Source organism: Protomyctophum parallelum (genome assembly GCF_964188405.1).
Source record: "Protomyctophum parallelum genome assembly, chromosome: 20".
Lineage (NCBI taxonomy): Eukaryota > Metazoa > Chordata > Actinopteri > Myctophiformes > Myctophidae > Protomyctophum > Protomyctophum parallelum.
The window spans coordinates 31,978,531-32,003,943 of NC_139718.1; the positions used below are offsets into that span (position 1 = coordinate 31,978,531).

The 25,413-nt window shown below is 42.9% G+C and overlaps 1 protein-coding gene across 1 annotated transcript in view; it reads left to right on the forward strand.

The window, feature by feature from the left end:
- Positions 1-25,413, forward strand: part of kcnh5b (potassium voltage-gated channel, subfamily H (eag-related), member 5b) — a gene marked incomplete at both ends in the record, with an annotated part of 157,157 nt that overhangs the window by 83,141 nt on the left and 48,603 nt on the right. Inside the window, 3 exons of the mRNA XM_083792342.1 lie at positions 14,182-14,381; positions 18,396-18,455; positions 19,496-19,688. Of these exons, the coding sequence (XP_083648468.1) occupies positions 14,182-14,381; positions 18,396-18,455; positions 19,496-19,688 (453 nt within the window). The remainder of the gene's footprint in view (positions 1-14,181; positions 14,382-18,395; positions 18,456-19,495; positions 19,689-25,413) is intronic.

Consider the following 25,413-nt stretch of genomic DNA (forward strand, 5'->3'; position numbering starts at 1 on the left):
ATCCAAACCTCAGGGGGCCCGTTTACTCTTCCATTGACCGTCTCCTCTTTACAACATATGGCTGTTATTAGATGAAAAACACGCATGTTTGTAAATTAAGCATGGAGGAAGGTAACCTGACCGATGCGTCCAAATCCACACACATTGGCTGCCGATTTACGATAGGATACAGCTGTCGTCAAAAACATCAAACAAAGTCTGTTATATCGGCAAAAGATTATATATCAGTCTGGCTGTTCATCATGAACACAAATGCTTCATGTATTTTCTCTCAAACTAACTAAAAGAGATTCCTGAACTCTGCCTTCATGTCCCTATGGCTGCATTGATTTCCTGGTCAAGTAAAAGAAAAAAGTTAACTAACCTGCCGGCTCCGTCCCAGCCTCCCTCCTGTGTAATTCTCTCCACAGTCAATGTCCAACTTTTCCCAGCCCGGATGTAGGAACCGTAGGGCGGCTGGGAAGTCGAGACCCGAGAGGGTGGCCCGTCGGCGGGCTGCCGGGCGAGGCAAGCGCCCCTGGCTCACTGTCATGACACATCTCATCTCTCAGCCCGACCCCACCCTCACACGGACGCACCATTTCCGGCTTGTTTTTGTTTTGATCACGTTATTTTCCGGTTGTCCTCTGATCCAGAAGCCATAGTTTAACACACAGCGGCCTCTATCATAAACCACTGGAAACACAGATTGACGTCTATGGCGGTTAAGCGTCTATAGACGTCAAAATGGCCGTCAATGAGTTAAGTGGTATTTACTGACAACGGGCACATAACATACTAATTGGTATTCTCTCTCTGTGCTCTCCTTTGTCTTTCTGACCAACTTTCCTCTCTTTCTCTCCTTTAGTGAGAACCCTAAGAGAACATGAGAACCATTGCGGGCTAAAGTAAAGTACTGCAGGTGTCTTGTGATGTGTTGTTTACTAGTTGGGGAGCACTCCAGTATAGTCTTTGTAGATTTCAGACAGGCAGTGCTACTTTTAGTGCTTTTGTTTGTTTATGTCCAGCTTTATTATATCAATTTGTGTAGTTCAGGATTCAGAGCCACTGATCACATTCATTCCGAAACCCATTATCGCCTCTGCGCCACAATAAATGGACTATTAACTTGACCTAATGAGGAGTAAATATCACCGAGACCATCCAATCTCAGTATGGCAAAATGATAGAAATCATTATTTTCGCATTGGTGGGTGCAGTGTGTGTGTGTGTGTGTGTGTGTGTGTGTGTGTGTGTGTGTGTGTGAGGTGGCGGATTGTATGACTAATTTTGCCTCGGCAGGTTTTTTGGTCACTTTCAATTTGGTGTCAACCATATTCCGATGAGGGCTTCGGTCTCCTCATTCGACCACGTCTATCCATGGTAACGGGACATCTTTGTGCTGCGTAAAATATGCCTTCTCTGTCTCCAACTGTGTTTACTCCTCATACTCCTCACGTTTCATTTCCTTTATTTGATGCGGATTGCATTCACACCTGCAGTGAATCGATGTAAGGTGCACTTGGAAGCGAAGCGAAACCCCCGTTTTTAGGATGCAATTGTTTGATCCGCATCAGAGTTCGAATGAGCCATTCACACAGTATTGCATGCTGGTGTGAATGCGAAATGTGTGTGAGAGTTTGTGTGTTAAATGGGATGATATAATAGGATGTGTTGGGGATTACACAAATCTGATTAGTGATTATACCAAACAGCAGTTGTAATTTATAATCACCTTTTTTGCACTGACTAGTGCAAATAATTCAAAACAAAGCAATGGCAAATTAAGTATCTGATCGGTTAAACTGAAGCCTGCTGACAAAACATGCTTCAGATGTCTTGTGAGCTTTCAGCATGTACTGCACAGTATGCAGCCTACATCCGTCTGGTCAGTGAGAGCATTCACCATTCTTGTCTCTTTCCATTGCAGTGAACATTAACTATAATCTAGAATATTGTGGCATGAGACTGTGGTCAGAGATGAATTGCTTTTCAGAGAACACACTAATTAACTACACACTAGCAGATATTAACTTGCGATATAATGGTTTCAGGCTTTCTTGTGACTTTCTTGTTTCTTTCAAACCTTTTGGATTGCCACATGAGTTCACACAGAGTTCACACAGTCCCATTGTGCATATTTCATCACACAGAGGGAGCCTCGGGCGGGGTAGAGGTAGTCTAAACTTTTCCTCTCAAGCCCATCACACACCGTCTGCGACCGCCGCGCATCAAAACAGCCGCCTCCATTATTTTCAATGAACCTATCACACACCGGCGGCGTCCGACGCGCGCTGGCGCCTCGCCTGGCGCGCCGATAGAACCAGTTCTATTTTCCAGGCGGCGCCACGCAGCAACGCGGCAACGCGTCGCGCCGCGTCGGACGGAGCCGGTGTGTGTTGGGCCTCAGTCTGTGTCTGTGCTGCCGTGCTTGCCTTTAAATGCCACAGGTACCCTGTAATAATTGCACCAAGTGAGCTAGAGTGAGCAAGGAATTTAATGAGGAAGTTGAATCCCTGCGTCTTTGTTCCCACAGTGTTAAGCCGAGAAAGTATTTTGTAACATTTCAAGCACACCTACGAGCATCTGTATGATACCCGATTTGATACCCATCAAAAGGACTTGGCTTTCCTTTATCAGATTACAAATAAACGTTTAATCATTCGCTGTCACGGCCAACCTACACTGAATTATGCACAGACCACACACAGAGCTTTTCTGAAGGTATTTTCTTTTATTTCTCTGAAAACAGCTCGGATTGTGGGGAATACCACCAGAGACACCAATGCAAACAATGAGATTAAATGGTCTGAAACGTATTACAGTGTATTTCTTAGGAGGTACAAACCTCTATAATCCCTCTGAAGAATTACAAACACAATCAGATGGCCACTAAATAATGGGTAGAGAGAGCACACACTCTGTCAGCACACACTCTGCCAGAAATGGCAAAAATCTAATCAAAGTGCAGCAGTGTGATGAAAACAAAGAATGGTGATCCCCAGTGTCAAAATGACTGTTATAGGCCTACTACTGTATACAGTTGGCATGTATTCTTTTCAAGTAACTATGCTGCCAGCTCAGTGGTCTTGTGGTTAGAGTGTCAGCCCTGATATTGGGAGTGACAATAACACATTTTGACAATAACAAAAGAAAGCTCCTGAGACTGAGGAGCACTGCAACACACACACACACACACACACACACACACACACACACACACACACACACCCACACACACACCCACTATAAAGCTTTCAGCCACAGGGAGCGCGACAAATGCGGACATTTCAAACGTTTGTTGCAAAAACATGCTTTTGGGGAGATCAAGCGTGCACTCAAGCGTGCAGCAAACAGCTAATCTACAAGCTCACAACATCACAGGTTGCAAAAGCCATGAGTTCTCTCAAGCCAGAGCTCAGAATTGTGCACATTTTGAACGCAAATGCGCCTACAATTTGATCTGTGCGACTCACAAAATACATTTGGGAGTACCTGTGCGACTGTCCATATAGTTTCTGTGGTGCATGTCAAACTGGGGGCCCTTCATACTTTTCAAATGGGGGTCTGTGGGCTAATAAGTGTAAATGTTGCGGTCCTTGCCATGAACATATTTCCCTACCATGCATTTGTACGAATCCTTTCATGTTATAGTGCTGTTTTTATTCATACAAAAAAAATACACAAATATATTAAAAAGTTAAAATAAACGGAAATTCAAGATATTTATGGGGGGGCAATATCTCACAACGGGTAAGGACTAGTATACTAAACTGGGTACTAAAGTGAATTCAGACAAAAGGTGTTTATTTTTCGATTTCCTCTGTTAGATCACCAAGGATACGCCACAACTGAATAGACTTTTTTAAATCCTTGCGATAGCTGTCACGGGGATTGGGAAAAAAGGGAGGCACAATTCACGGATGCTATAAATATTTTGGTCCTATTGTCTGCTGAGCTTATTGATTTAATTGTCAGAGCTAATCAATATCACACATCGCTGATTGCATTAGCAAAAGAGATGCTCAGTGGTGAAATGAACGGAACAAATCTAATCTGTCATTGACGCCTAAGCCTTTTATAAAATTTGACATTTGGGATTTAACAGGTTTCAGTGTTCACAGTGTGATGAAAGACGTGAATGGGCCAAACTTTAATAACGAGAAGGAACACTATAATTGAAGCTTTATTATGTTCCTTCTGCTGTAGCAGCAGTATGTGACTTTACTAGTTGACAAATGTGGGTAATTTAATGCTGTGCTCTGTGGGAAGATCACAGCAAGATGGGGATTCTTTGATTCTTTGCATCTGGAGTTCAACGTGTAGTGTAAACGTGCACTGACCCTCTCAAGGCCTGGGGTGTCACTGCCTTATCTTATTGAGTCAATTTTACACACGTAAGAGTTAGTTAACCCTGAGGATTTGATTGTGGTAGTGGATCATAATACTTTGTTTGTTAACCCACTGGAGCCACACATTAGTCTATTTGCTAGACCATAGAGCCCCTCAGCCCCATTGTGAACCCGGATGCTAACTTGTATTATGTTGGGCGATTTTCATAATTAGCTTAATAACCTGGCGTACCGTTAACATCCAATATAAGGCAACATTTTCAGAATTTCATTATGCTTTAAGTAGCATGTGATGGGTCAAACTAGGGTTTTTTTATGATTCTGAATCCATTGCAAGCATTAGTTTTGCACAAAAAACACTCATTCGGCCCAGGCCGTAGCGTAACGGTCTGGGCACCGGACTGGTGATCCAGTCGCGGTGTGCCGCGGGTTCGACTCCCGGACCCGACACGGCCTTTACCGCATGTCATCCCCCCATCTCTCTCCCGTTTCCTGTCAGCCTACTTTCTATCCCTTAAAGAATCAATAAAGGCGTAAGCCGCAAAAAAATATCTTAAAAAAAAAAAAAAAACACTCATTAGACTAAAAACGGCCATAGCCGTCATCACAAATATGATGAGGTCATATAAGTGGCTATGGCCAAATTTTTCCCAAGGAGTGTTTTTTGTGCAAAATTAATGCTTGCAATGGATTCAGAATCAATTTCTAAATGCTGTGGACCCATACTCAACATTTCTAACATAAAACCTTAGGGTACTCAACATGTCCGGGTTCACATTCTGGCAAGTAGACTACATGCTAGTTTGTATGTATGGTGCCGTACAATTAGCTTTGTATGAAGTGTTAGCTTAGATTAGATTATATATTTATTACAAAGGTATTGATTGCCAGACTTCTTATTCTGACATCCTCTATTTCACTTTTATACTGTAGGACTGTAGGTTCATTGGATGTTTTTACATGCCGTTGTATTTCCAATGAAGAATATTAATTTTGTATATTCCCTGTCACTGTCAACCCCTAGCTGTTGGTCTGGGGAGGGCGTAGACAACCATGTGGAGTCACCAGCCGCCTATATTTTCACCAGACAGTGAGGCGTTTCATCGGTAGGCCTTAACGATACTCCTCCCAATTATCCTCCCTGCAGTACGGACGCCCCAAACAGCCTGTAGCAGCCGGCTTCCCTCCCGTGAACATGGACATTTGTGAAATTGTGAAAATTGTCTTGGCCTAGCTGGAGGCAAGTCTCCATGATGGTGGGAAGGAACTTTACCCATTGTGTGTGTGTGTGTGTGTGTGTGTGTGTGTGTGTGTGTGTGTGTGTGTGTGTGTGTGTGTGTGTGTGTGTGTGTGTGTGTGTGTGTGTGTGTGTGTGTGTGTGTGTGTGTGTGTGTGTGTGTGTGTGTGTGTGTGTGTGTGTGTGTGTGTTCAGATGAATAGTGAGGTAGAATCGAGAGCTATACAGAAGCTGACATATTGTAGTGTGGTACGAGGCGTCAAAAATAAACAGCTACCGTAGGATTTTTGTGCTAAAATTGATTTTTTTGCAGATCTTGGTTCTATAGGGTCCAAACTATGAGAAAATGATGGGGTTAAAATTTTCCCGACCCCCACCCCGTTTCTGGGGGGGTCATCTATTTGGGACCTCCCAGAACAGTATGCCAGCCAGTTAATGTCCGATTTTCATAATATTAGAATTGTTTAGTATGTTTTAAAACATTCTGAGTTGATTTCTTAAACTTTTAAAGTGGTCAAAATAATATTTTTTTACTTTTGGTAGGGGTGTTTCCTCACCTGGGACCTTCCGGACTGACCCCTGGGCCTATCCCAGTTCTCATTACATTCCTTGCTCTGCTCCTGCTCCAGAATATTGTCAAATTAGATCATAAATGAAGCATAAAAGTATTTGTAGCTGGGCTCTGATATAAAAAAATAGTAGTAGCCAATACCAGGGGTCTTCCACAGGGGGCCCATGGCCCCTAGGGGGTCCTCAGAGTTACTATACAGGGGCCCACCAAATCATTGTGGGATAGGAACTTCAGGTCAGGTGACTGGGAGGGCTACTTGTCATCCTTAGAGGAACTCATCAAGTATTTCTTTGCTCGTGATCTCCTTAAATATGCTCGACTGATGCCAGTCTATCTTGCCCAAATGAACGCTCTTGAACAGGATGACCCAGAAACATGGAACGCACTGAATTTGTGGTGGCAAAGTCAGAGATACCGTTCACTCATCTCTTCACAGATCAAGCCCTTGAGTAGGAAATCAAGAAGCTAAAGGGATATGGTGGGATGGTTGGACTCAGTAGAGATGAAGCAGCTCTGGACCGTCTAGTCACTACCACACCTCATCTTTCTGGTCTAGTGAATCAGTACCTCAACAGCTTCCCAAAAGCTTCCAGGTCTTCAAGGAAAGCTCTCAGGAGAGATTGCATTGAGGTCAAGAGAAAATGCTCTCAAGCAATGTAAATTGATTGAGTTGCACTGTGGAGGCAATCTGTTCAAAGAGAACACACCATTGAAGAGTCTGGTTTCATCAGCGCTTGTGTCAGATGGGGCAAAAAATGACATTCTTCCTGGGCCTACACAATTTTCCTGGGCCTACACAATTTATCTGGTGCTGACTGGGTAGGAAAATTTGTTGGAATCTCCAAGAAGACATGGGTCAATGCCTACTTGAGGCTTGATGATGATGATCCTGCCATTAACTGCTTCAAGGACCTTGGAATGGGTTCCATTCCTCCTGAGCTTGTTAACGGCAAGCTTTCCTCACCATTGGAGCATTTTGCATGCCGTGTTTACAGTCCAAAAGGTCCAACAACCTTGCCATTACTAGATGGTAACTATTTCGGTCAAAGAACTTGGAGGGTGAGATGCTACCTCCAACTCGTTCTGCACTGCTACCACATATCCTCTGTGCCAACTACGTCACAATGCGGGATAAGTCATTCATATCTGACAAATTGCCCTGAGCTTCCACCAATCGAACAAAATGGATGGAATTCAGATAGTGGAGGGTATGTTCCAGTCAGCTGTCTTGCCCTCCCTGCTCCAAAGGCAGTACTTGAGCTCATCACATGTGGTTGCAAAGCAGGTTGCAAGGGATGGTGCAGCTGCTCAAACAATGACCTGCCTTGCACTCCTCTCTGCAAATGCTATGGTGGAGACTGTGTCAACACTATCAGGGAGGCCCAGGCCGTAGCGTAACGGTCTGGGCACCGGACTGGTAATCCAGTCGCAGTGTGCCGCGGGTTCGACTCCCGGACCCGACACGGCCTTTACTGCATGTCATCCCCCCATCTCTCTCCCGTTTCCTGTCAGCCTACTGTCTGTCCCTTCAAAAAAAAAAAAAACAATAAAAGGCGTAAGCCGCAAAAAAATATCTAAAACACTATCAGGGAGGACATTCAAGATGATGATGACGAAGATGAATAGATCCTGCAAATAATGTATTGTAGGCATAATTGACCATGGGCTCTTTAAGAGGATAGGTGTGTGTGTGTGTTGTTAGTGTGAGTGCAGTGTGTGAAATAAATGGACACGTTCTGCATGCCCAAAGTGAGAAGTTGCAATACCTTTATTCCCTGCAGTAACATCTGTCAACAATAATGGTAGAATACTAATAAACTATCAAAGTACTTTCAAAGGTACAAAACGCAAGATATTCTAATAATATTCGAAATACTTGCAAATCACATATATGGGTGCAAGAATAGGGGCAAAACTAGTCCCGGCCCACTGTGGAAGACCCCTGGTATTAACTACTACTATTTTTTGTAAACTTTTAATGCTTAAATTATTATCTAATTTGACATTGTTCTGGAACAGGAGCAGAGCGAGGAATGTAATGAGTACTGAGATGAGTCCGGGGGGCCCTGGGTGAAGAAAGACCCCAACCAAAAGTCAGAAAAGATTATTCTGGCTAAGTGTAAGAAATCAACTCAGAATATTTAAAAACCTATAAAACAACCCTAATATTATGAAAATCGGACATTAATTGTCTGGCGTACTATTATGGGGGGTCCCAAAATATATGACCCCCCAAATAAGGGGTGGGGGTCGGGAAAATTTGAACCCCATCATTTTCTGACAGTTTGGTCCCTATGAAAGCCAAAAAAGCAAAAAAATCACTTTTAGCAAAAAAATCCTACGGAAATACACCTTGTACCACACTAATACATCCACCCCTGTTTCTTTCCACTTCTACGGTATAAGTCTCTCTCTCTCTTTCTCTCTCTACTGCTCTCGCTCTTGCCTGTCATACTCTCTCTCTGTTCAGCTTCCTCACACACTGTCACTGTTCTTTTTTCCCCTTTTTTTCTTTCTTTTTTCATTTAATTTGACTGTCTCTCACTTCGTCCACCCTTTTCCACTCGTCTGCCAATCTTTTCCTCCAATTACCTTTATCTCAATAAATAAACCATTGTCGGTTTATTTATTACATACAATCACTCCCCACTAGGGTTGGGATTCGTTAGGATTTTAACGGTTCCGGATCCTTCCCGGATCCCTCTTAACGGTTCCGGTTCCTAACGGTTCCCTTAACGGATCCTAATATTATTTTTTTCCCCGTTTTTCTGACATAGATTATGCTTATATTATAACTAACCTAACCAAGTACATAATAAACACAAATTAATTAATTAAATTATTGAAAATGCACTTTACAATTATGAGGTGGCACTATTATTTAAACTTCACCACCACCACCAGCAGCAGCTAGGCACCACAACAATATCATTGTTGCAATTTGTGTATATTGCAATTTGTACTGTATATTAAATATACAGTACACAATATTGATATTGTTGTAGTGACAAATGTTGTCTTTAATGTTCAAATTAATTTAATATGAAGGACCCCTTACCCTAATGGAAACAAGCCATAGTGCTTTCTTGGATTATAGCAGACCTTGTATTGAACTGTAGGCTACGTTCCTGTGCTTTTTTTCTGCAAATTGTTTATAAAGTAATCAATCTATGGCGGTATATGCACCTAAACGCTGGGCTCTCAACAGCCACGCAATTAATTTAGAGCCAAATTAAAAGCACGTTAGTAGTTTTTATTTTCCATTACGTTACTAGCCTGGGGAAAGTAAACCAGCCTTGCATCAGATCGTCCCCCGCTGGCTGTGGTGAAGCTGCGGGGAGAGCAGGCACGGCTTTCCGCATGGCTCTCAAACGCGATGTGTAGGCATATTGATTTTGAGATGTTTCCTCTATGTTCACGTGGTACAAGTTGCAACAACCTTTGCTAGCAACTCTCGCATTTATTGCACTTTGCATGCTCACTGCTCAGCCTCAGTCATTTCCCTCTCTGTTAACCACACTTTGGCGACATACTTATACTGTCCCACTCGCTCCACAGCGGTCGCTGAATGCACAGAACAGTGGGCGTATCCTCCCCGACCCCACTCACTCATGTAGGTGGGGTGACGTCACCCCAGGCTCTGCTTGCATGCAGGCACAGGGACACAGCGGAGCTAAATGACAACTGATGAGATCCGTTTGGGGAACCGTTAAATAAAAAACGATGGAACCGGCTCCGGATCCGCAATGTCGGAACCGGGTCTGAAATGGACCCGGTTCCGAATCCCAACCCTACTCCCCACCCCTGACATTTTTCAGATAACCCGTCTTCACTTTACTTACTCTTCACGCCATGGCCATGCCATTACAGTACTTCAGTCAGTATTTTCCTTGTCATGCCAATCCAAAGGCCTATTATGTTAAGTCTTATTTTTTCCCCTCATCATTATTTGTTTGTATATTATTCTTTACCTTTCTTGTCTTTTGAAAACAAACCATGGTTTCTGGTTGACCAGCTGGCTGTTATCAATGACATGAGATCAGAGAACATAATTTGTGCTCTTGTTGTGGTGGATAGATGCGTCTATACAGCAAACAATGGCCAAAATATTGACTTATTTTGTGAACTTTTTCAACGGTAGAGGAGATAAATGGCAAAACAATGTGGAATAGAAAGCAATGAAAAGCATCCATCAACAACGAGTACAACAAGAATATACAGTATACGAGTATTACATAAAATATGAGATTACATAAAATATGGATTCATTGACACATGTTCTCAGAGGACCCCTATGTGTGGTCCGTGGGCACTTTGACATGAAGCAATGAAGTCAATCAAAAGTTTCTCTGCACATATAGTCCAAACACCTTGCACTAAAGCAGTGGTTCTCAAACTTTTTCATGTCAATGACTCCCAAATTCCCCCCCTGAAACCCCCTACCTGGTTGTCCCCAGGCACCACTTTGAGATCCATGCACTGCACTAAAGGATAAGCCTGTCAGGTACCTTGTTGAGCATACTGTACTGTGATATGGATTCCCCTGAGTCTGCAATAAAGATTGAATTGAATTGAATTGATAAGCCTGTCGGGTACCTTGTTGAGCATACAGAGAGTGAAAAAGCGATCCAGTTTTCTATCCAATTTGAGAAGAGAATACATTTTACCAGATACCAAGGACATGTCGCAAGCTGTTGCTTGCCTAACTGCAGTTAATTAGGTATCCGAAAGTCCCACTTTCGGATGACACTGTCAGATTTATCACATGGCTGATGAATCAACAAGCTTGCGTTACAAAGCAATACTGCTCGTCTGTCTGCTATGTGCAATATATTTTGAAGATGATTTACATGTGGATATGTTATGTGCACAGTACACAGCAGCTGATATATTCAAGGTGTTGAATGACTGCATGACAGTCAAGCTAGTTTGATTTGGTTACTGTGTAAGAGTCTGTACGGATGGGGCCATGGTTACTGTGTAAGAGTCTGTACGGATGGGGCCATGGAGTCTGTACGGATGGGACCATGGAGTCTGTACGGATGGGGCCATGGAGTCTGTACGGATGGGGCCATGGTTACTGTGTAAGAGTCTGTACGGATGGGGCCATGGAATCTGTACGGATGGGGCCATGGAGTCTGTACGGATGGGGCCATGGAGTCTGTACGGATGGGGCCATGGAGTCTGTACGGATGGGGCCATGGAGTCTGTACGGATGGGGCCATGGCCAGCCAGCTTTCTGGCTTCACAACCCACATAAAGAAGGTCGTCCTTGCCTGTGAGTCTACCCTGTGTCATTCATAGAGCCGAAGGTTGTCGCTTCACAGTTCACTACGTATTGAGTGTATGTGATTATGGTTGTGAATTTCTGCGAAATACATACATTCACCACACGCCTGTATGTGAGCAGAGAGATGCAAGTTACTAGGTGGGAATATCAAAGCACCAATGTTGCACTAATGTGCCAATGTGAGCTTTGCATCTCCAGAATGATAGATCTCCAACTCTACGTTAAAAACTTTTCACAGCACAGGACACTGGACAGCAGGACTCTAAGACAGTAGTATTTTTCATTGTGCATTTTTTTGTCAAAGTTGATCCCATGCCAAGGGCGAGGTCGCTTCTTGCCCTCAGGGTGTCTTATTACGTAGTAATGGTCGTATTACTTCTATTTATTATTATTATTATTATTATTATTATTAATTTCACTTTAGATGTATTAAAAAGGTCTTAAAAGTCCTTAAATTGTCAATTAAGAAATATGCAGGCACCCTACTGACTGTACACTTAATACTGTATGTTGGTTTGTTTACTATTGAGAGGAGAAAACAATGTTGCACATTATAAGTTAATCATCTGGAGACCCCCCAAAATAATTTAGGATAAGAGCCCACGTTTGGGAACCACTATACATTGTGGTTAATATGATTGGTGTAGCAGCGTCAGCTTAGCTGTGTGTATAGCTATGATCGGTCTACTTTTGTAGGCGCACGCACGCACACGCACGTGTGCACGCAAACAGTACATACTACAATCATCCCCCTTTGATGCCACGGAGTACAAATCTCTGCTTTCAGAGCACTTCACTGACAGAGCTTGCATACCTGTCTGATATATTCATCCTGCTGAATGAGCAGCTGAACATTCATACAGGCCGGAAAGGGACACTGGTTTTAACCTGGCTGCTCAAGGAACAAGCCTTTAAAAAAAAAAAAAATCATGGTGGAAAAGAATGGAAACGAGGGGTATGCTTGACATGTTTCACAGCTTGTCAGGGTATCTAGGAAAGAACGGGGATATGCTCTTGTCACAGCTGGTCAGCAATCACCTGAACACACTCTCAGGAGAGTTTGAATGCTATTTCCCTACAACAAAGGAGTCTCAAAAGAATGGATCTGAGACCCACTCGCCACAATCTAGCCGATATAGATATTCAGTAGGGGGAAAGGTGTGTGTGTGTGTGTGTGTGTGTGTGTGTGTGTGTGTGTGTGTGTGTGTGTGTGTGTGTGTGTGTGTGTGTGTGTGTGTGTGTGTGTGTGTGTGTGTGTGTGTGTGTGTGTGTGTGTGTGTGTGTGTGTGTGTGTCAGGAATCTTAATTTATGTGCGTGTGATGACTAATTGATTGATTGCATTTGTGTAAATGTACAACATAGGTGTTCATGGGATGCACGATGCAGTGTTAAGTACTATGCTAAACTATGTATCTATTTTCTTTTACTATGTCTAAACTCATCTACCGTATAGATAATTCAAATTGTTTCACATTATTTATTGTAATAATGCTGTCTGGAGAATGCCACTTTTCAAGTCCCTGGGTTATTTTTTTGTCAATTACCTTAAGTTCAGACTCACTTGCAAACTATATTTTTTGTAAGACCCATCCCCTGTGTCTCAAACCTACTAAATATTTGAACTTGTTTATTTTTGGCTGGGAGTAGGAGAAGTAGAGATGGACACAGAGAGAGAGAGAGAGAGAGAGAGAGAGAGAAATGGGGTGGTAACTATTTTGGGTGAAATCTCTATGGAAACAGTGAGGGTACAGTGGGTGCAGAAAGAAGGGACTGACAGCTCACTGTAACACCAAGGAGGAGAGCATGAGTGGGGAGGAGATGAGCCGAGAAGGAAGGAGAGGAGTGGGGAGGAGAGGGGTTGTAGGTGGGAGGAGAAGACACCACAGGAGACAGGGGTGGAGGAGGGAAAGGATGGGAAAAGTTGGGTGAGAAGGGGAGGGATAGAGGGATAGTAGGAGAGAGCAGGAGTGCAGAAAGGAGAAGAGGACATTAGTGACAGGGAGAGGTGGCAGAGGAAAGGAAAGAGAGCAATGTTTCCTATAGGGTTTAGGAGGTAAGTGAGGTCTCTTTCCCGTCACATCTCCACATGATAAAAGCTGTTTTTAACTCGACCTGCTGTCAGCTGTCTGTACACGCTGAACTTTCCTCAGCTTTTAAGAGAAGAAGAAAGATTTATTTTCTCCCTCTCTTTTATTCTCATGGTTCTGTTTTTCTGTCATGTACTTCTGTCATGTATTTTATTGCAGCCATTGTATAAATGCTTAGCTCTATATGTGTGAGGGGCACTAGCCCTTCCTATATTCAGCTATAGTGTAGATTCTTGTCCTAACACAAACATTAAATGTCATTGACAATGAACCGAGAATTTACGTCAGATGTGGACGAGCAAATCGACAATCAATGGATGATGTACGATAAGAGCGCCCCTCACGTCACACAGGTGTGATTTTTTATGCATCACGTTACTCTGTCGTTTCTATGAAACTTGTCCATCCAACACCTTGGTCCCAAAAAAGATATCTCAACAGTTGTTACATGGGGCATTAATAGCTGCATAAGGAGATTATAGGAGGACTTTAGGGCTCCACTTGTTTTATTGTATGTGGAATGGTGGTTCATACTATGTGCAAGTCCGCTATTAACAATAAATTATATTCCTGTCCTCTCCCTTATACTCTCTACAGTGTTACGTACTCCACTTGGTACTGCATATTGTAATCCTCACTTCTCTTCCATTGCTTCTCTATTCAGCCCTCCTGTACGCCACCATCTTTGGAAATGTGACCACCATCTTCCAGCAGATGTACGCCAACACCAACCGCTACCACGAGATGCTCAACAATGTCAGGGACTTCCTGAAGCTCTACCAGGTGCCGAAAGGCCTCAGCGAGAGGGTAATGGACTACATCGTCTCTACCTGGTCCATGTCCAAGGGTATAGACACGGAGAAGGTGAGACGTGAGCTGTATTGTCTTCTGAGACCGAGAAGGTCTGAATGCTAATGTCTTCTGCTGCGTCTGCTGAGAGTGTGTTCAAGTGCCCTTGAGCATAATGAAGTGCCCTCTGTTGCCTGACTAGTCATTGCATGGCATGTAGTAAATCTGAATTATTTCTTTGAGTTACTGAAAATGTGACATGGACAGGGTTAATAATATCTTTTGTAGTACACTGGAAACCTGTCATGACATCATGAGTTCCATTCCCGCAATATCCAACTCCTTTCTGTAGGATGTGATACTGACAAGGCTGGAAATACTTTGTGGATTGACAGACGACATACATTCTTACAACAACCAGTAGCCATTAACAAGGAATTGTAATACAAAGAATATCAAATCTTACCGGGTAAGAAAACAGAAACAGGAAAGCATTAAAAATATATCTGTTCCTGGCTAATTCAAAAACGTGCACGCCGGTTGAGGGTTTAGTTTAGTGTAGTGTACTGTATTATCATATCGTTACTCTGCACTGTCCTTACTCAGTTACCACAGTTTAAAAAAGGATATATTAATATTATTGTTTACTTCACATAACACTTAGCCTTCGAACCCAGGCTTTTATTTCCGTTTGCCTTCAGCTCAAAAAAGAAAAGCCTGGGGAAATTCTGGCATACAGGAAGCCCACTCCCGTATTTCGTATTTCCCTAACCAATAACAGTGCAGAGGTGCGTCGCTCCAAATTTGGTGACGTCAGTGTTCTCCGCTGTTTTCTACAGAGGCGTGTGCTCAGACCGGTGAACCAATGGGATCACGCGCCCCTCTAGACCAGAAATCACACGGCAGCTGCATACGTAACTGATTAGAAATGTAAGCTTCGCTGTATTGCCGATTTTGGGGGGGGGGGGGGGGGATTCAAATTGTGCTGAAAATATGAATTGAAAATACTGTCCAATGTATTTTATTGGGCATGCTGACATAATGACAATGTTCAGCGGTCAAATCCAGTGCAGAAGCCGAATGCATGTATTTCCTGACTGTACCCTTATGCCCTTCTTCTCTCTCCCCGCTATAATCTATTATATATTAGAGAACTTGTACCCAACACATGGCAAGAAACCCAAAGCCACAACACCCACAACACCATCTTACACACTACACCCACACACACTCACACGGCAGTGACGTCACACACTTACCTTCGCAGTGTCCGGGACCTATCTCCCTGCAAAACTTAATGTAGTCCACCAGGATAGAGCTTCAGCTATGTAACTACACAGAGGAAAACACATTTATATCACAAATAAACTCATTACGCATAATGACGTTTCTCCAACACATGTCTGTTCTCCTTTTTATTCTGTTCAGCAGCAGTTTTAGCTGAGATAATTATACACCCATCTGCAAGACCTTGTGTAACCCCCTCAAGATGCTCGCACACGCACGCACGCACGTGTGCACACTGCACACACACACACACACACACACACACACACACACACACACCTTGCAGTTAGACGCAGGCGCCAATTAATGAATATTTTCTGTCACTTAGGGACTCGTTGCACAGAACCCTGTCAGCTGTTTACGCATCACATGTGTGTACACACACACGCACGCACGCACGCACCCATGCATGCACGCACGCACGCACAAAGGCATGCACACGCTCGCACACACACAGAGATACGCACAAACACAAAGGTGCTTGGTTCCCTAAAGCATGACGGCAATATTATTTTGGGCTTGTGGTAAATATAGTTTTTTGAAATATTCTACCATGTACATAGAGGTGTATTTTCCCCCTCAATGTTTTGGAATCACTTCAACTATTGAAATTAATTCACTTTTCCCCTAGTCTATCTGTTAATTTAACAAGGGATTAATAATCCTTTTGAGCCCCAATCCCCCGCCGGCGGGGGATTGGGGCAATGGGTAAATGGGGCTGGTCAAGGTCTCAGGTTCCAACTCCGATATTTTAGATTTTCCCTCCCGGACCCCTGTGGGGTTTAAGAGGTTTTAAAGGGAATGAACTGTGCAATATTTCGTTGTTTTTTTCCTCTATTTTCTTTTCTTTTTTTCTCTTTTTATTAAAGGTTGACTGTTGATTTTTCAAGCTTCACTGAAGTTTGGTTAATGAGTTGAGCGGGATCCATTTAGCATTTTCTGTCTTGGGTGTTTAGCAGATGCTCTTATCCGCAGAGACTGGAATGAAGTAGGCCTACAGTACCATCATGATGAGCTGTAATTCCCATGTTGCCAATATGAACAGTAACCTTAGAGGCAGCCATCTGCTGATATGAAGAGAAATGCACTCTACTGTACAGTGGTGGAAAAACTACTCACATGTTTTACTTAAGTAAAATATCAATACTGAAATGTAGTTAACTTCTCTGTTGCAAGTAAATGTCCGGAATTCAAAATTTACTTCAAATTTACTTAGTTCAAAAGTATACAAACTCACAATGCTTCAAATCGCGATTCGTGACGCATTGTGAGCTTGTAGATTGGCTATTTTCAAATGGCCGAAATGTATACAGGGCTAAAGTGGTTGCATGAGTAAAAGTACAATATTTGCCTCTGAGATCTAGTGGAGTAGAAGTAAAAGTATTGGAAATTGGAAACTTCAAAATTGTACTTACTGTAAGTACAGTACTTTTGTAAATGTACACTGTACTTAGTTACTTTCCACCACTGCTACTGTAAGGCATGTTATGCAATGAGGTGCTAAACCTACAGTATGTACAGTATGGAATCATATAGTAAACAAGTGTTAAATAAACCAGAATTTATTTTGTATTCCTCAAAGTAGCTACCGATTGATTGATTCTTTATTTATTTAAGTGTCATGCTTCCGAAGAAGCCCAGCCCATATGGATTTACAGGACACCTACTGTAAGGCTACCTTTTGCTTTGACAGCTTTGAACACTCTTTCGGCTTCCTGACTTGAAGGAGTTTAGATTGTTAAGCAATAAGCACTCTTTGGCTGCTTTTCCTTCGGTCCATCTCATCCCAAACCATCTCAAATTGGTTTAGGTCGGGCGATTGTGGAGGCCAGATCATCTCTCCTCCTCGGTCAAATACTGTAGCACTTACATAGTTTTGAGGTTTATTTGGCCATTGCCAAAATGAAATGTCGGAAAATAAGTAATCCAAAAAGCAGTTTTGATAAGCTTCTCCATCTTCGTCACTTGGGGACTACCGGTAATTAATCCCACCCCTTCTTTAAATATCTCCCAACCGTCTTCTAAATATCTCCACACACCAGGTATAGATTTCTTTCCGCAATTTATTTTTCCTCAGCACCTCCCCTTACAGATCAGAAACATTCAAAAAGACGGGCCAGTGGGATGTTAATGCTTAATCTGAGTCTTGTTTTCAGATAACAACCTTTAAGACATGTTTTGAGGAAGTGATGCATTGGAACACACGTTATTATTTTCCATTTCTTGAAAAGTAACGGACATGCAAGTTTTCTACTCCCAATGATACATTATCTCCTTAACGGACAGAGTTAAATCATTGTCTATAGTTGCCCTTGCCAGCGATCATGAGCATATTTACTAACCTTTGAAAAATCATAGAATGTTTTGCTCCACAACGATCCACCCACGTTTGGTCTCAAAAGACACATCTCTGAGAATCTTTGGGGGGGACGGACGTGATAATCCGTTCCATAGTTATTGGCAGTATCTTGTTTTTGTGAAAAAGCTACAGAAATTCCTATTCACGGTAACCAAACAAGCTTGATTGTGTTTACTTTTCTTCAGCGATCCTGGGATCATTCACCAGGGTTGTAGAGGTTATTACCAATGGGTCCCATCAACCACTTCCTCACTGCAAAATCCTGAGTGTTGTTTTTACTCTTAGAGTGTAATGAATGGTGCCTTCTTTGCATTCCCTCTTTCTACTCTCTTTCTTGACTGTCATTCTAAATCAACTACAAACTGAAAGTGGAGTGGCCTGCCCCCTCCGTTTCTCTATAAATAAACTCATGTTTGGTAAGCTTGTGTCAACTCGTCTTCCAGGTTCTATCCATCTGTCCCAAGGATATGCGGGCTGACATCTGTGTCCATCTCAACAGAAAGGTCTGTTTGCACATTTTCAAATGCTACTTCACATCATCCAGATACCATGTCACCCTTTAATCTAAGTGCTGATGATTAGCACTTGTACATCCCTTATTGAAAATAAATGTTAAAATTGTAATATATTTCCATTCAAAATGTGTTAACAGCCCAGGCCGTAGCGTAACGGTCTGGGCACCGGACTGGTAATCCAGTCGCAGTGTGCCGCGGGTTCGACTCCCGGACCCGACACGGCCTTTACTGCATGTCATCCCCCCATCTCTCTCCCGTTTCCTGTCAGCCTACTGTCTGTCCCTTCAAAAATCAATAAAAGGCGTAAGCCGCAAAAAAAATATCTTAAAAAAAAAAAAAAAATGTGTTAACAGTAATGTAATGTAAATGTATGTATGCATACAGCAGTGGTTATCTAAGTGGGGTCCAGGGACCCCCAGGGGTCCTTGAGGGGGCTTCCAGGGGAGTTGAGATTAGATAACTTTTCATGATATCTTCCAAAATTAATTCCCTACTTTTTCATATTACAGTGTCTCACAAAAGTATAAAGAATGGCAGATCTACAAGCTCAACCCGTGTCTCATTGCGGCGTGTATTAACTTTTGTAGATCTGGGGGGGTTTTTATCCTAAAAAGAAACAGTTTTGGACTGTTGGTTAATGAGGTCTCCACCCGGTGGCAACAGAATGTCATCTTTAATTTAGTAATAAACCAACAGTGGTGGAAAAAGTACTCAAATGTTTACTACTGCAATGTAGAAATGCTCAGAGGACCAAAAGTATTATTATGCAGAATCATTATGCAGAATATCCCATTTCAAGTTTTAAAATGTATAAACTGTATAAAAATCGTTTGAAAATAGCAGATCTACACGCTCACAATGCGTCACGATTTGTAGATCGGCTATTTTCAAATATATATTTGAAGTGGGTAATAATGTATGTGTTTTGTCATAATAGTAAAAATGTAAAAAGTAACTAGTAACTAAAGTTTTCATATAATTGTATTAATACCCATTTCTCTCTCTCTCTCTCTCTCTCTCTCTCTCAGGTGTTCAACGAGCACCCGGCCTTCAGGCTGGCTAGTGACGGCTGCCTGCGCTCTCTGGCCGGAGAGTTCCAGACCATCCACTGTGCTCCAGGAGATCTGATCTTCCACGCCGGGGAGAGCGTCGACACACTCTGCTTCGTGGTGTCGGGGTCACTGGAGGTCATCCAGGACGATGAGGTCATCGCCATACTAGGTCAGTGGAACTGCGAGCTCTGGGACCACCGGGCTATACATTAAAATCAACTGCTCCATGGATGCAACTTTCCCCTTCATGGGGGAGATTATATAAGATGAGATAGATAGGATGAGTCCATCCATCCATCCATCTTCAACCGCTTATCTGTAGTTGGGTCGTGGGGGCAACAGCTCCACCAGAGTGTTCCAGACTTCCCTCTCCAGAGCAACATTAGTGACTTCCTCCTGGGGAATCCCGAGACATTCCAAGGCCAGTGAGTTGATGTGTTTCCTCCAACTGCGCCTTGGTCTGCCCCGGGGTCTCCTCCCAGTGGGACGTGCCTCAAGGACCTCCCTAGGGAGACGCCCACGAGGCATCCTAACCAGATGCCCGAACGACCTAAGCTGGCTCCTTTCCAGGCGAAGAAGCAGTGACTCTACTCCGAGTCTCTCTCGTGTGACTGAACTTCTCACCCTATCTGTAAGGGAGATGCCAGCCACCCGTCGAAGAAAACTCATTTTGGCCTTCTGGCTCAACTGATGAGTGACATAAATAAAACATAAGACATGAAAAGAAAAAAAGATCTCAGCCATGCGTAATCCACAGCTTGGCAGCCAGAATGTAGAAGTGTCCCAAACATTTTAGCTTGAAACTATCGTCTCTTAGGACCCTGCAAACTAGTACAAATTTCACAAGGCGCTGCAATGTGACACGTCTATTTTCACTACTTAATAATAATAATCATAATCATAATAATAATAACTAGAAGATCTAGCTCTAACGTCATGCCAAGAAAAAAAGGAAAATAAAATCATAGACTTGTTTCTCTCTCAGCACAAAATCTGGCAACCCTGGCCAAAGAGACACGATTGAATGTTTCTCTCTCAGCTCAAAATTGCAACTGGCAACCCTGGCCAAAGACCACATGGCAACCCTGTTTGTTTTGGCTTAGCACAAACGCTAGCAGGCACTAGGTAGGCCTACAGTATGCTGCTGCACTCATGAATAAATACAGTATGTAGCGCAATTTGCTGTCCAACAACTTATGGATATGTGTGGGAACTGTGGATGTCATATAAAGCAGGTAAGTGTTGGTGTTTGTGTGTGTCGATCTCTCCCGCCTCTCCCTCTCTCTCTGTCAGTGTGTTGCGCAGTCGCTGTGCTGCACAATAACGTTGCCTGAATCATGTGCCTGAATAATGTTCAGGTTCATGTAATAATAGTTATGAATAGTCTGTGGCAAGTTTGGAGGCAAGTGGAGTGCTGGTAAGCTGGATCCTAGCAAACACACACCACGTCGACCCTATTCTGATTCTGGTAGTGGGATAATAATAAATATTACAATTATTATGTTTTTTTTTTTAAATGTAGGAAATGGTATAAAGGGATATTTACTCGCAACCCATTTACTTGCATATTGAGTACTTTTGATTCATTTTATTAATTTTGATGCCAATACTTTTGTACTCAAGTACATTTTGAGTATTTTGTAGTATTGATACTTTTACTTAAGTAAAACATTGAGTACATTTTTCTCACCACTGGTCCTATAGTTCATGCCTTGAAGGCTCAGCTGATTGTCCAGGACCACTCCCATGTTCTTGGCAGTTTGAACAGGAGTGTTGTTGTTGTTGATGGAATTGGCAAGATCCTGCAGTACTCTGGACAGGAGGCATTACTTCCTCAGCTTCTTTGTCTATGTTGAGCTGGACAGACATCCACTGTGACATGTCAGCCAGGTGTGCAGAGATGCACTCTTCAACCCGTGTCTGTGGCAGAGGGAGCCAAGGAGGAAACCGATTTAAGTGCAGGTGTTTCTGTGACGAAAAACGTTGCGCATAGAGCACAGAGAGGAGGAACGTATAGGAATAGTAACAGAACACATTGTCAGGTCAGGGATACAAGCACAGATGGGTTTCTGCATGTACTGTAGGCTCCCTTGTCCATAACGTGTTGTGGTGCCATAGGCTGCCTTCAGAAGGCATTCCAATGAATATAAGTCACATGCAATGTGACTTATATGCAATGCCGTGCCTTTTCATTTTACCCCGGTTTAAAATATGTTAATGCATTAATTAATTTCATTGAGACACTTCAACTCAGGATTAACCAATGATTTTGCAATGATATTGCATTTAATTTGGCGGTGTGGCTCTGCTCATGTGATATTACAGATTACCTGTGCAACAAGACGCATGCGGAATCTGATATCCCCACCTGATTTGCACTGAGGGAATGTGGGTGTGAATGAGATAGCTTGTAGCGAATGAGAATGAAGAGAGTTGACGTGGAGAGACAGCTGATTTAAAGGAGCATGAATGAACTAACCGTTAGAGAATGACTGGGGGGGGGGGGGTCCGGGGAATAATTAAACCAATGAACTATCGCTGCACTGGATTTGCTATATGTGAATAGAGTAGACGAATTAATAGAGTTTCAAAATAATACGTCAAAGTGTATGCACCTTTTTGTGATACGGCGGTGGCGGTGGCTCAGGGGGTAGAGTGGCCGGATGGTAACCACAGGGTTGCCAGTTCGAACCGGGATCCCCCAGAGATACTGTCGAAGTGTCCTTGAGCAAGACACTGAACCCCTAATTGCTCCTGATGTGCTGGTTGGTGCCTTGCGTGGTTTCCGCTGCCATCTGTGTATGAATGGGTGTGTGAATGGGTGAATGTAATGCACAACCTATGTAAAGCGCCTTGGATAAAGGCGCTATATAAATGCACCATTTACTGTAGGTAAATCGGCATGAAAAGTTGATATAATCTCCATCCTACTCTATTGGCAGAGGCAAGCAAGTAAAGATACAAGATACAGACAACAGATACAGGTACAACAGAAGGCTATCAAAATACAATTGGGTAAAAGCTGGCGTGTTGTTGTCTGGGTCACTTGATAAGGTTGACATTCAGGAAGGTCACAGCTCTCCCGGCTGAGTCAACAAGAGCCCAGCTGATGTGGGTTCTCCAGAACCGATATTGATCTTTACATTATGTGGATCGAACATGACTGATTATTGATAATATCAGTCACCCTATGCTGTGGACCTGAGAATAGGGGCAGGCTTGACTGACAAGAACACAATATTGGTGTAGTCTTTGGTGGATGGTATTTTTTTTTTTTTTTATCTCTACCACTGCTACCACGTATGCACATTCAGTATCCTATATACAGTATATTTAAATTGGCTTAAGGGAGGACGGGCGGGAGGGTGGACGCACCACGTTGTCATGGTCATGTCACCATGACTCAGCCATAATTAAAAAAGGAAAAGGAGTTATTGACAGGAAGGGATAGCTGGACTGCAAAACAGAAGGAAATATAGCCTATAATATATCAAAAAGAGGACACGAGGGATGGAGAAAAGAGAGTGGAAGAAAGCTTTTTTGGCAGAAAGATTAAACAAAGAGGGAGAGAGGAAAGGAAAAATGGTATTGTTGTCCAAAAAGTGATACAGAGTGAAAGAGAAGAGCTAGAGCCAGACTGGAAGTGAGGGCGGTAATGTGACCAGTGGAGGAAAAGAGGAGACATGGAACATAAGATTGAGAGAGACAGAAGGCAGGAAGTGTGGATCTGTCGGAAAGAGGAGAAACGAGTGCTGAAGAGAAGAAAGAGAGAGAGTGGCGTAAAGGGAAAGAAAGAGACAGATTGTGGTTAGGGCAAAAAAACAAAAGAGAGGAAGAGAGTGTCACCTCCTCTCCTCGTCTCCTGGGTGTTGTATTTGTGTCCCTCACTACTTGTTTCTTCTTCTTCTTCATTTTCTTCTTCTTCTACTTCTTCATCTACTGCTTCGTCGTCTTCTTTTTCAACTTCTTTGTCTCCCCCCCCCTTCATGTTGTATTACTCCCCCCCCCCCCCCCCCCCCCTTCATTAGAGCGCTGCAGGCAAGCAGCTAGCAGTCGGGGCTTCATAAAAAGCGTATTAGCCACAGATGAATCGCCACGCGACATTAATGCCATTAATCTCCGGCTCAGATAGGCGAACGACACATCATCACCCCCTCCAACACCATGGGTGGTGGAGAAGAGACTAGGCAAAGAATAAAGAGTAATAGAAGAAGGGGAGAAGGAAGGACTGTAGGAGACAGAGGGAGAATGTGTGTGGGACTGTGGGTGGGTGTGTGCATCACAGCATGAGAGAGGTGCATCGTTTTGAAAATTGCTTCCCTACTCAGCCTGTCTGCGCTCTGTCTTCTACGTATATTACTGCTCAGGAGGAGAGTGGGAAATAGATCTTTCCAACTCTGCAATAAATGTAGCGAAGGAGAGACACTACAGACTGACTCAGAGAGTCTCCAGAGAGAGAGAGAAATGTGCACACACACACACACACACACACAGAGTTCATGCTAGATGCTATTTCGTGGTCTAGCACGGTCAGTGCTGTACAACTTGTTGTTCTGCTCTAAGAGACAAAACTTGCTTAATTTTCAAACGCAGTGAAACGCAGTTACAGAACAGAACAAAGTGTGTTGAAGGCGTTGCTTTTCATGATGGGACAAGTCAATATCTGATGCAAGGTCTGTTAAAAATACTATTATATCATAGCAATTAACTGGAACCAACATTTTCGCGTTCTTCTCTCAGCAGGGTTAAATGTAGTTCCAGAGGCAAGTGACCCAACAGATACTGTATATCATTGATGGGCAAATGGTGAGACTTAATGAGATGGACAGCTTTTGTCAGTTTCTGTCCATCAGGTTGTTCCCGAGTTAAAATTGCTGACACTGAAGTCAGTAGCTAGTTGAAATCAGCCCGAGGCTCGGACGATACATCATTTTATTTCCCACAAAAGACTTGTTGAAAAACTAATTGTCATGCATTTTGCTATCTAATGGAGATCAGCGTTTAGGTTTCATCTCACTTTTAAGGGACCAAGTCCGAAGGGCCTCTATGGTCCCTTAAAGGACCTATAACATAAAATTCAACTTTTTCAATTTATTTTGTGTTTTTGGGGCTCCAATGTGTGTTTTCTATCCCCACAAATAACCAATTTTGAACAATCAGGCTTTCATATCATATGGGTGTTTTAATGGAAATTGCTCTCAGAAACAGCTCGACTGATTTTGGTCTCATCGTGATGTCATCAATGTCACCCTACTTTGTATAATTCCTCCTTTTCTTCAGTCTTCAGTTGCAAATTTGCATTTCCACTTTGTTATTAAATATTAAAAGCAGTTTTAAAATGCATGTTATTTGCGCTTTAATGTATTTGTATGTTTTTTTTCTTCTTCTTCTGTCAAATATAGCAGTCCTGGCTTAATCGTGCAGTTGGTTTTCGCGAAACTTGGCAATTTGGAGGGCTATGTCAAACTGTGTAGTTGTGAAGCCCACAACCATTGGCCAAAGGGTGGCACTATAGCGCTCAATTGAAAATGCAAACCTTGAAGAGGCATAGTTCATGAACCGTCAGCAATAAAACTTCGATACACATTATGTGTCTCCTCATGCCGAACTAATATAGTTTTCTGACTTTTGACTCCTGACCTTTAGATAACCCACTATTTTGAATTATTAATAATTTCTTCTGTCTGCACTCCAGGCCAAACCGTGCAGTCCAGGGCTGCGAGGGGGCTGTCTGTAGGGCCAGTGGGCCACCCTTCCTGGGTACCAGATGGGACGAGTGGCTTTTTGGGTTAAGGTTAGGTTTAACATATGTGACCCCTTCCAGTATTTTTATTCACAAGTCGGCTCTAATGAAACTTTTTTTTTGTGGTTTTCGTTTTTAGCCACATTAACAC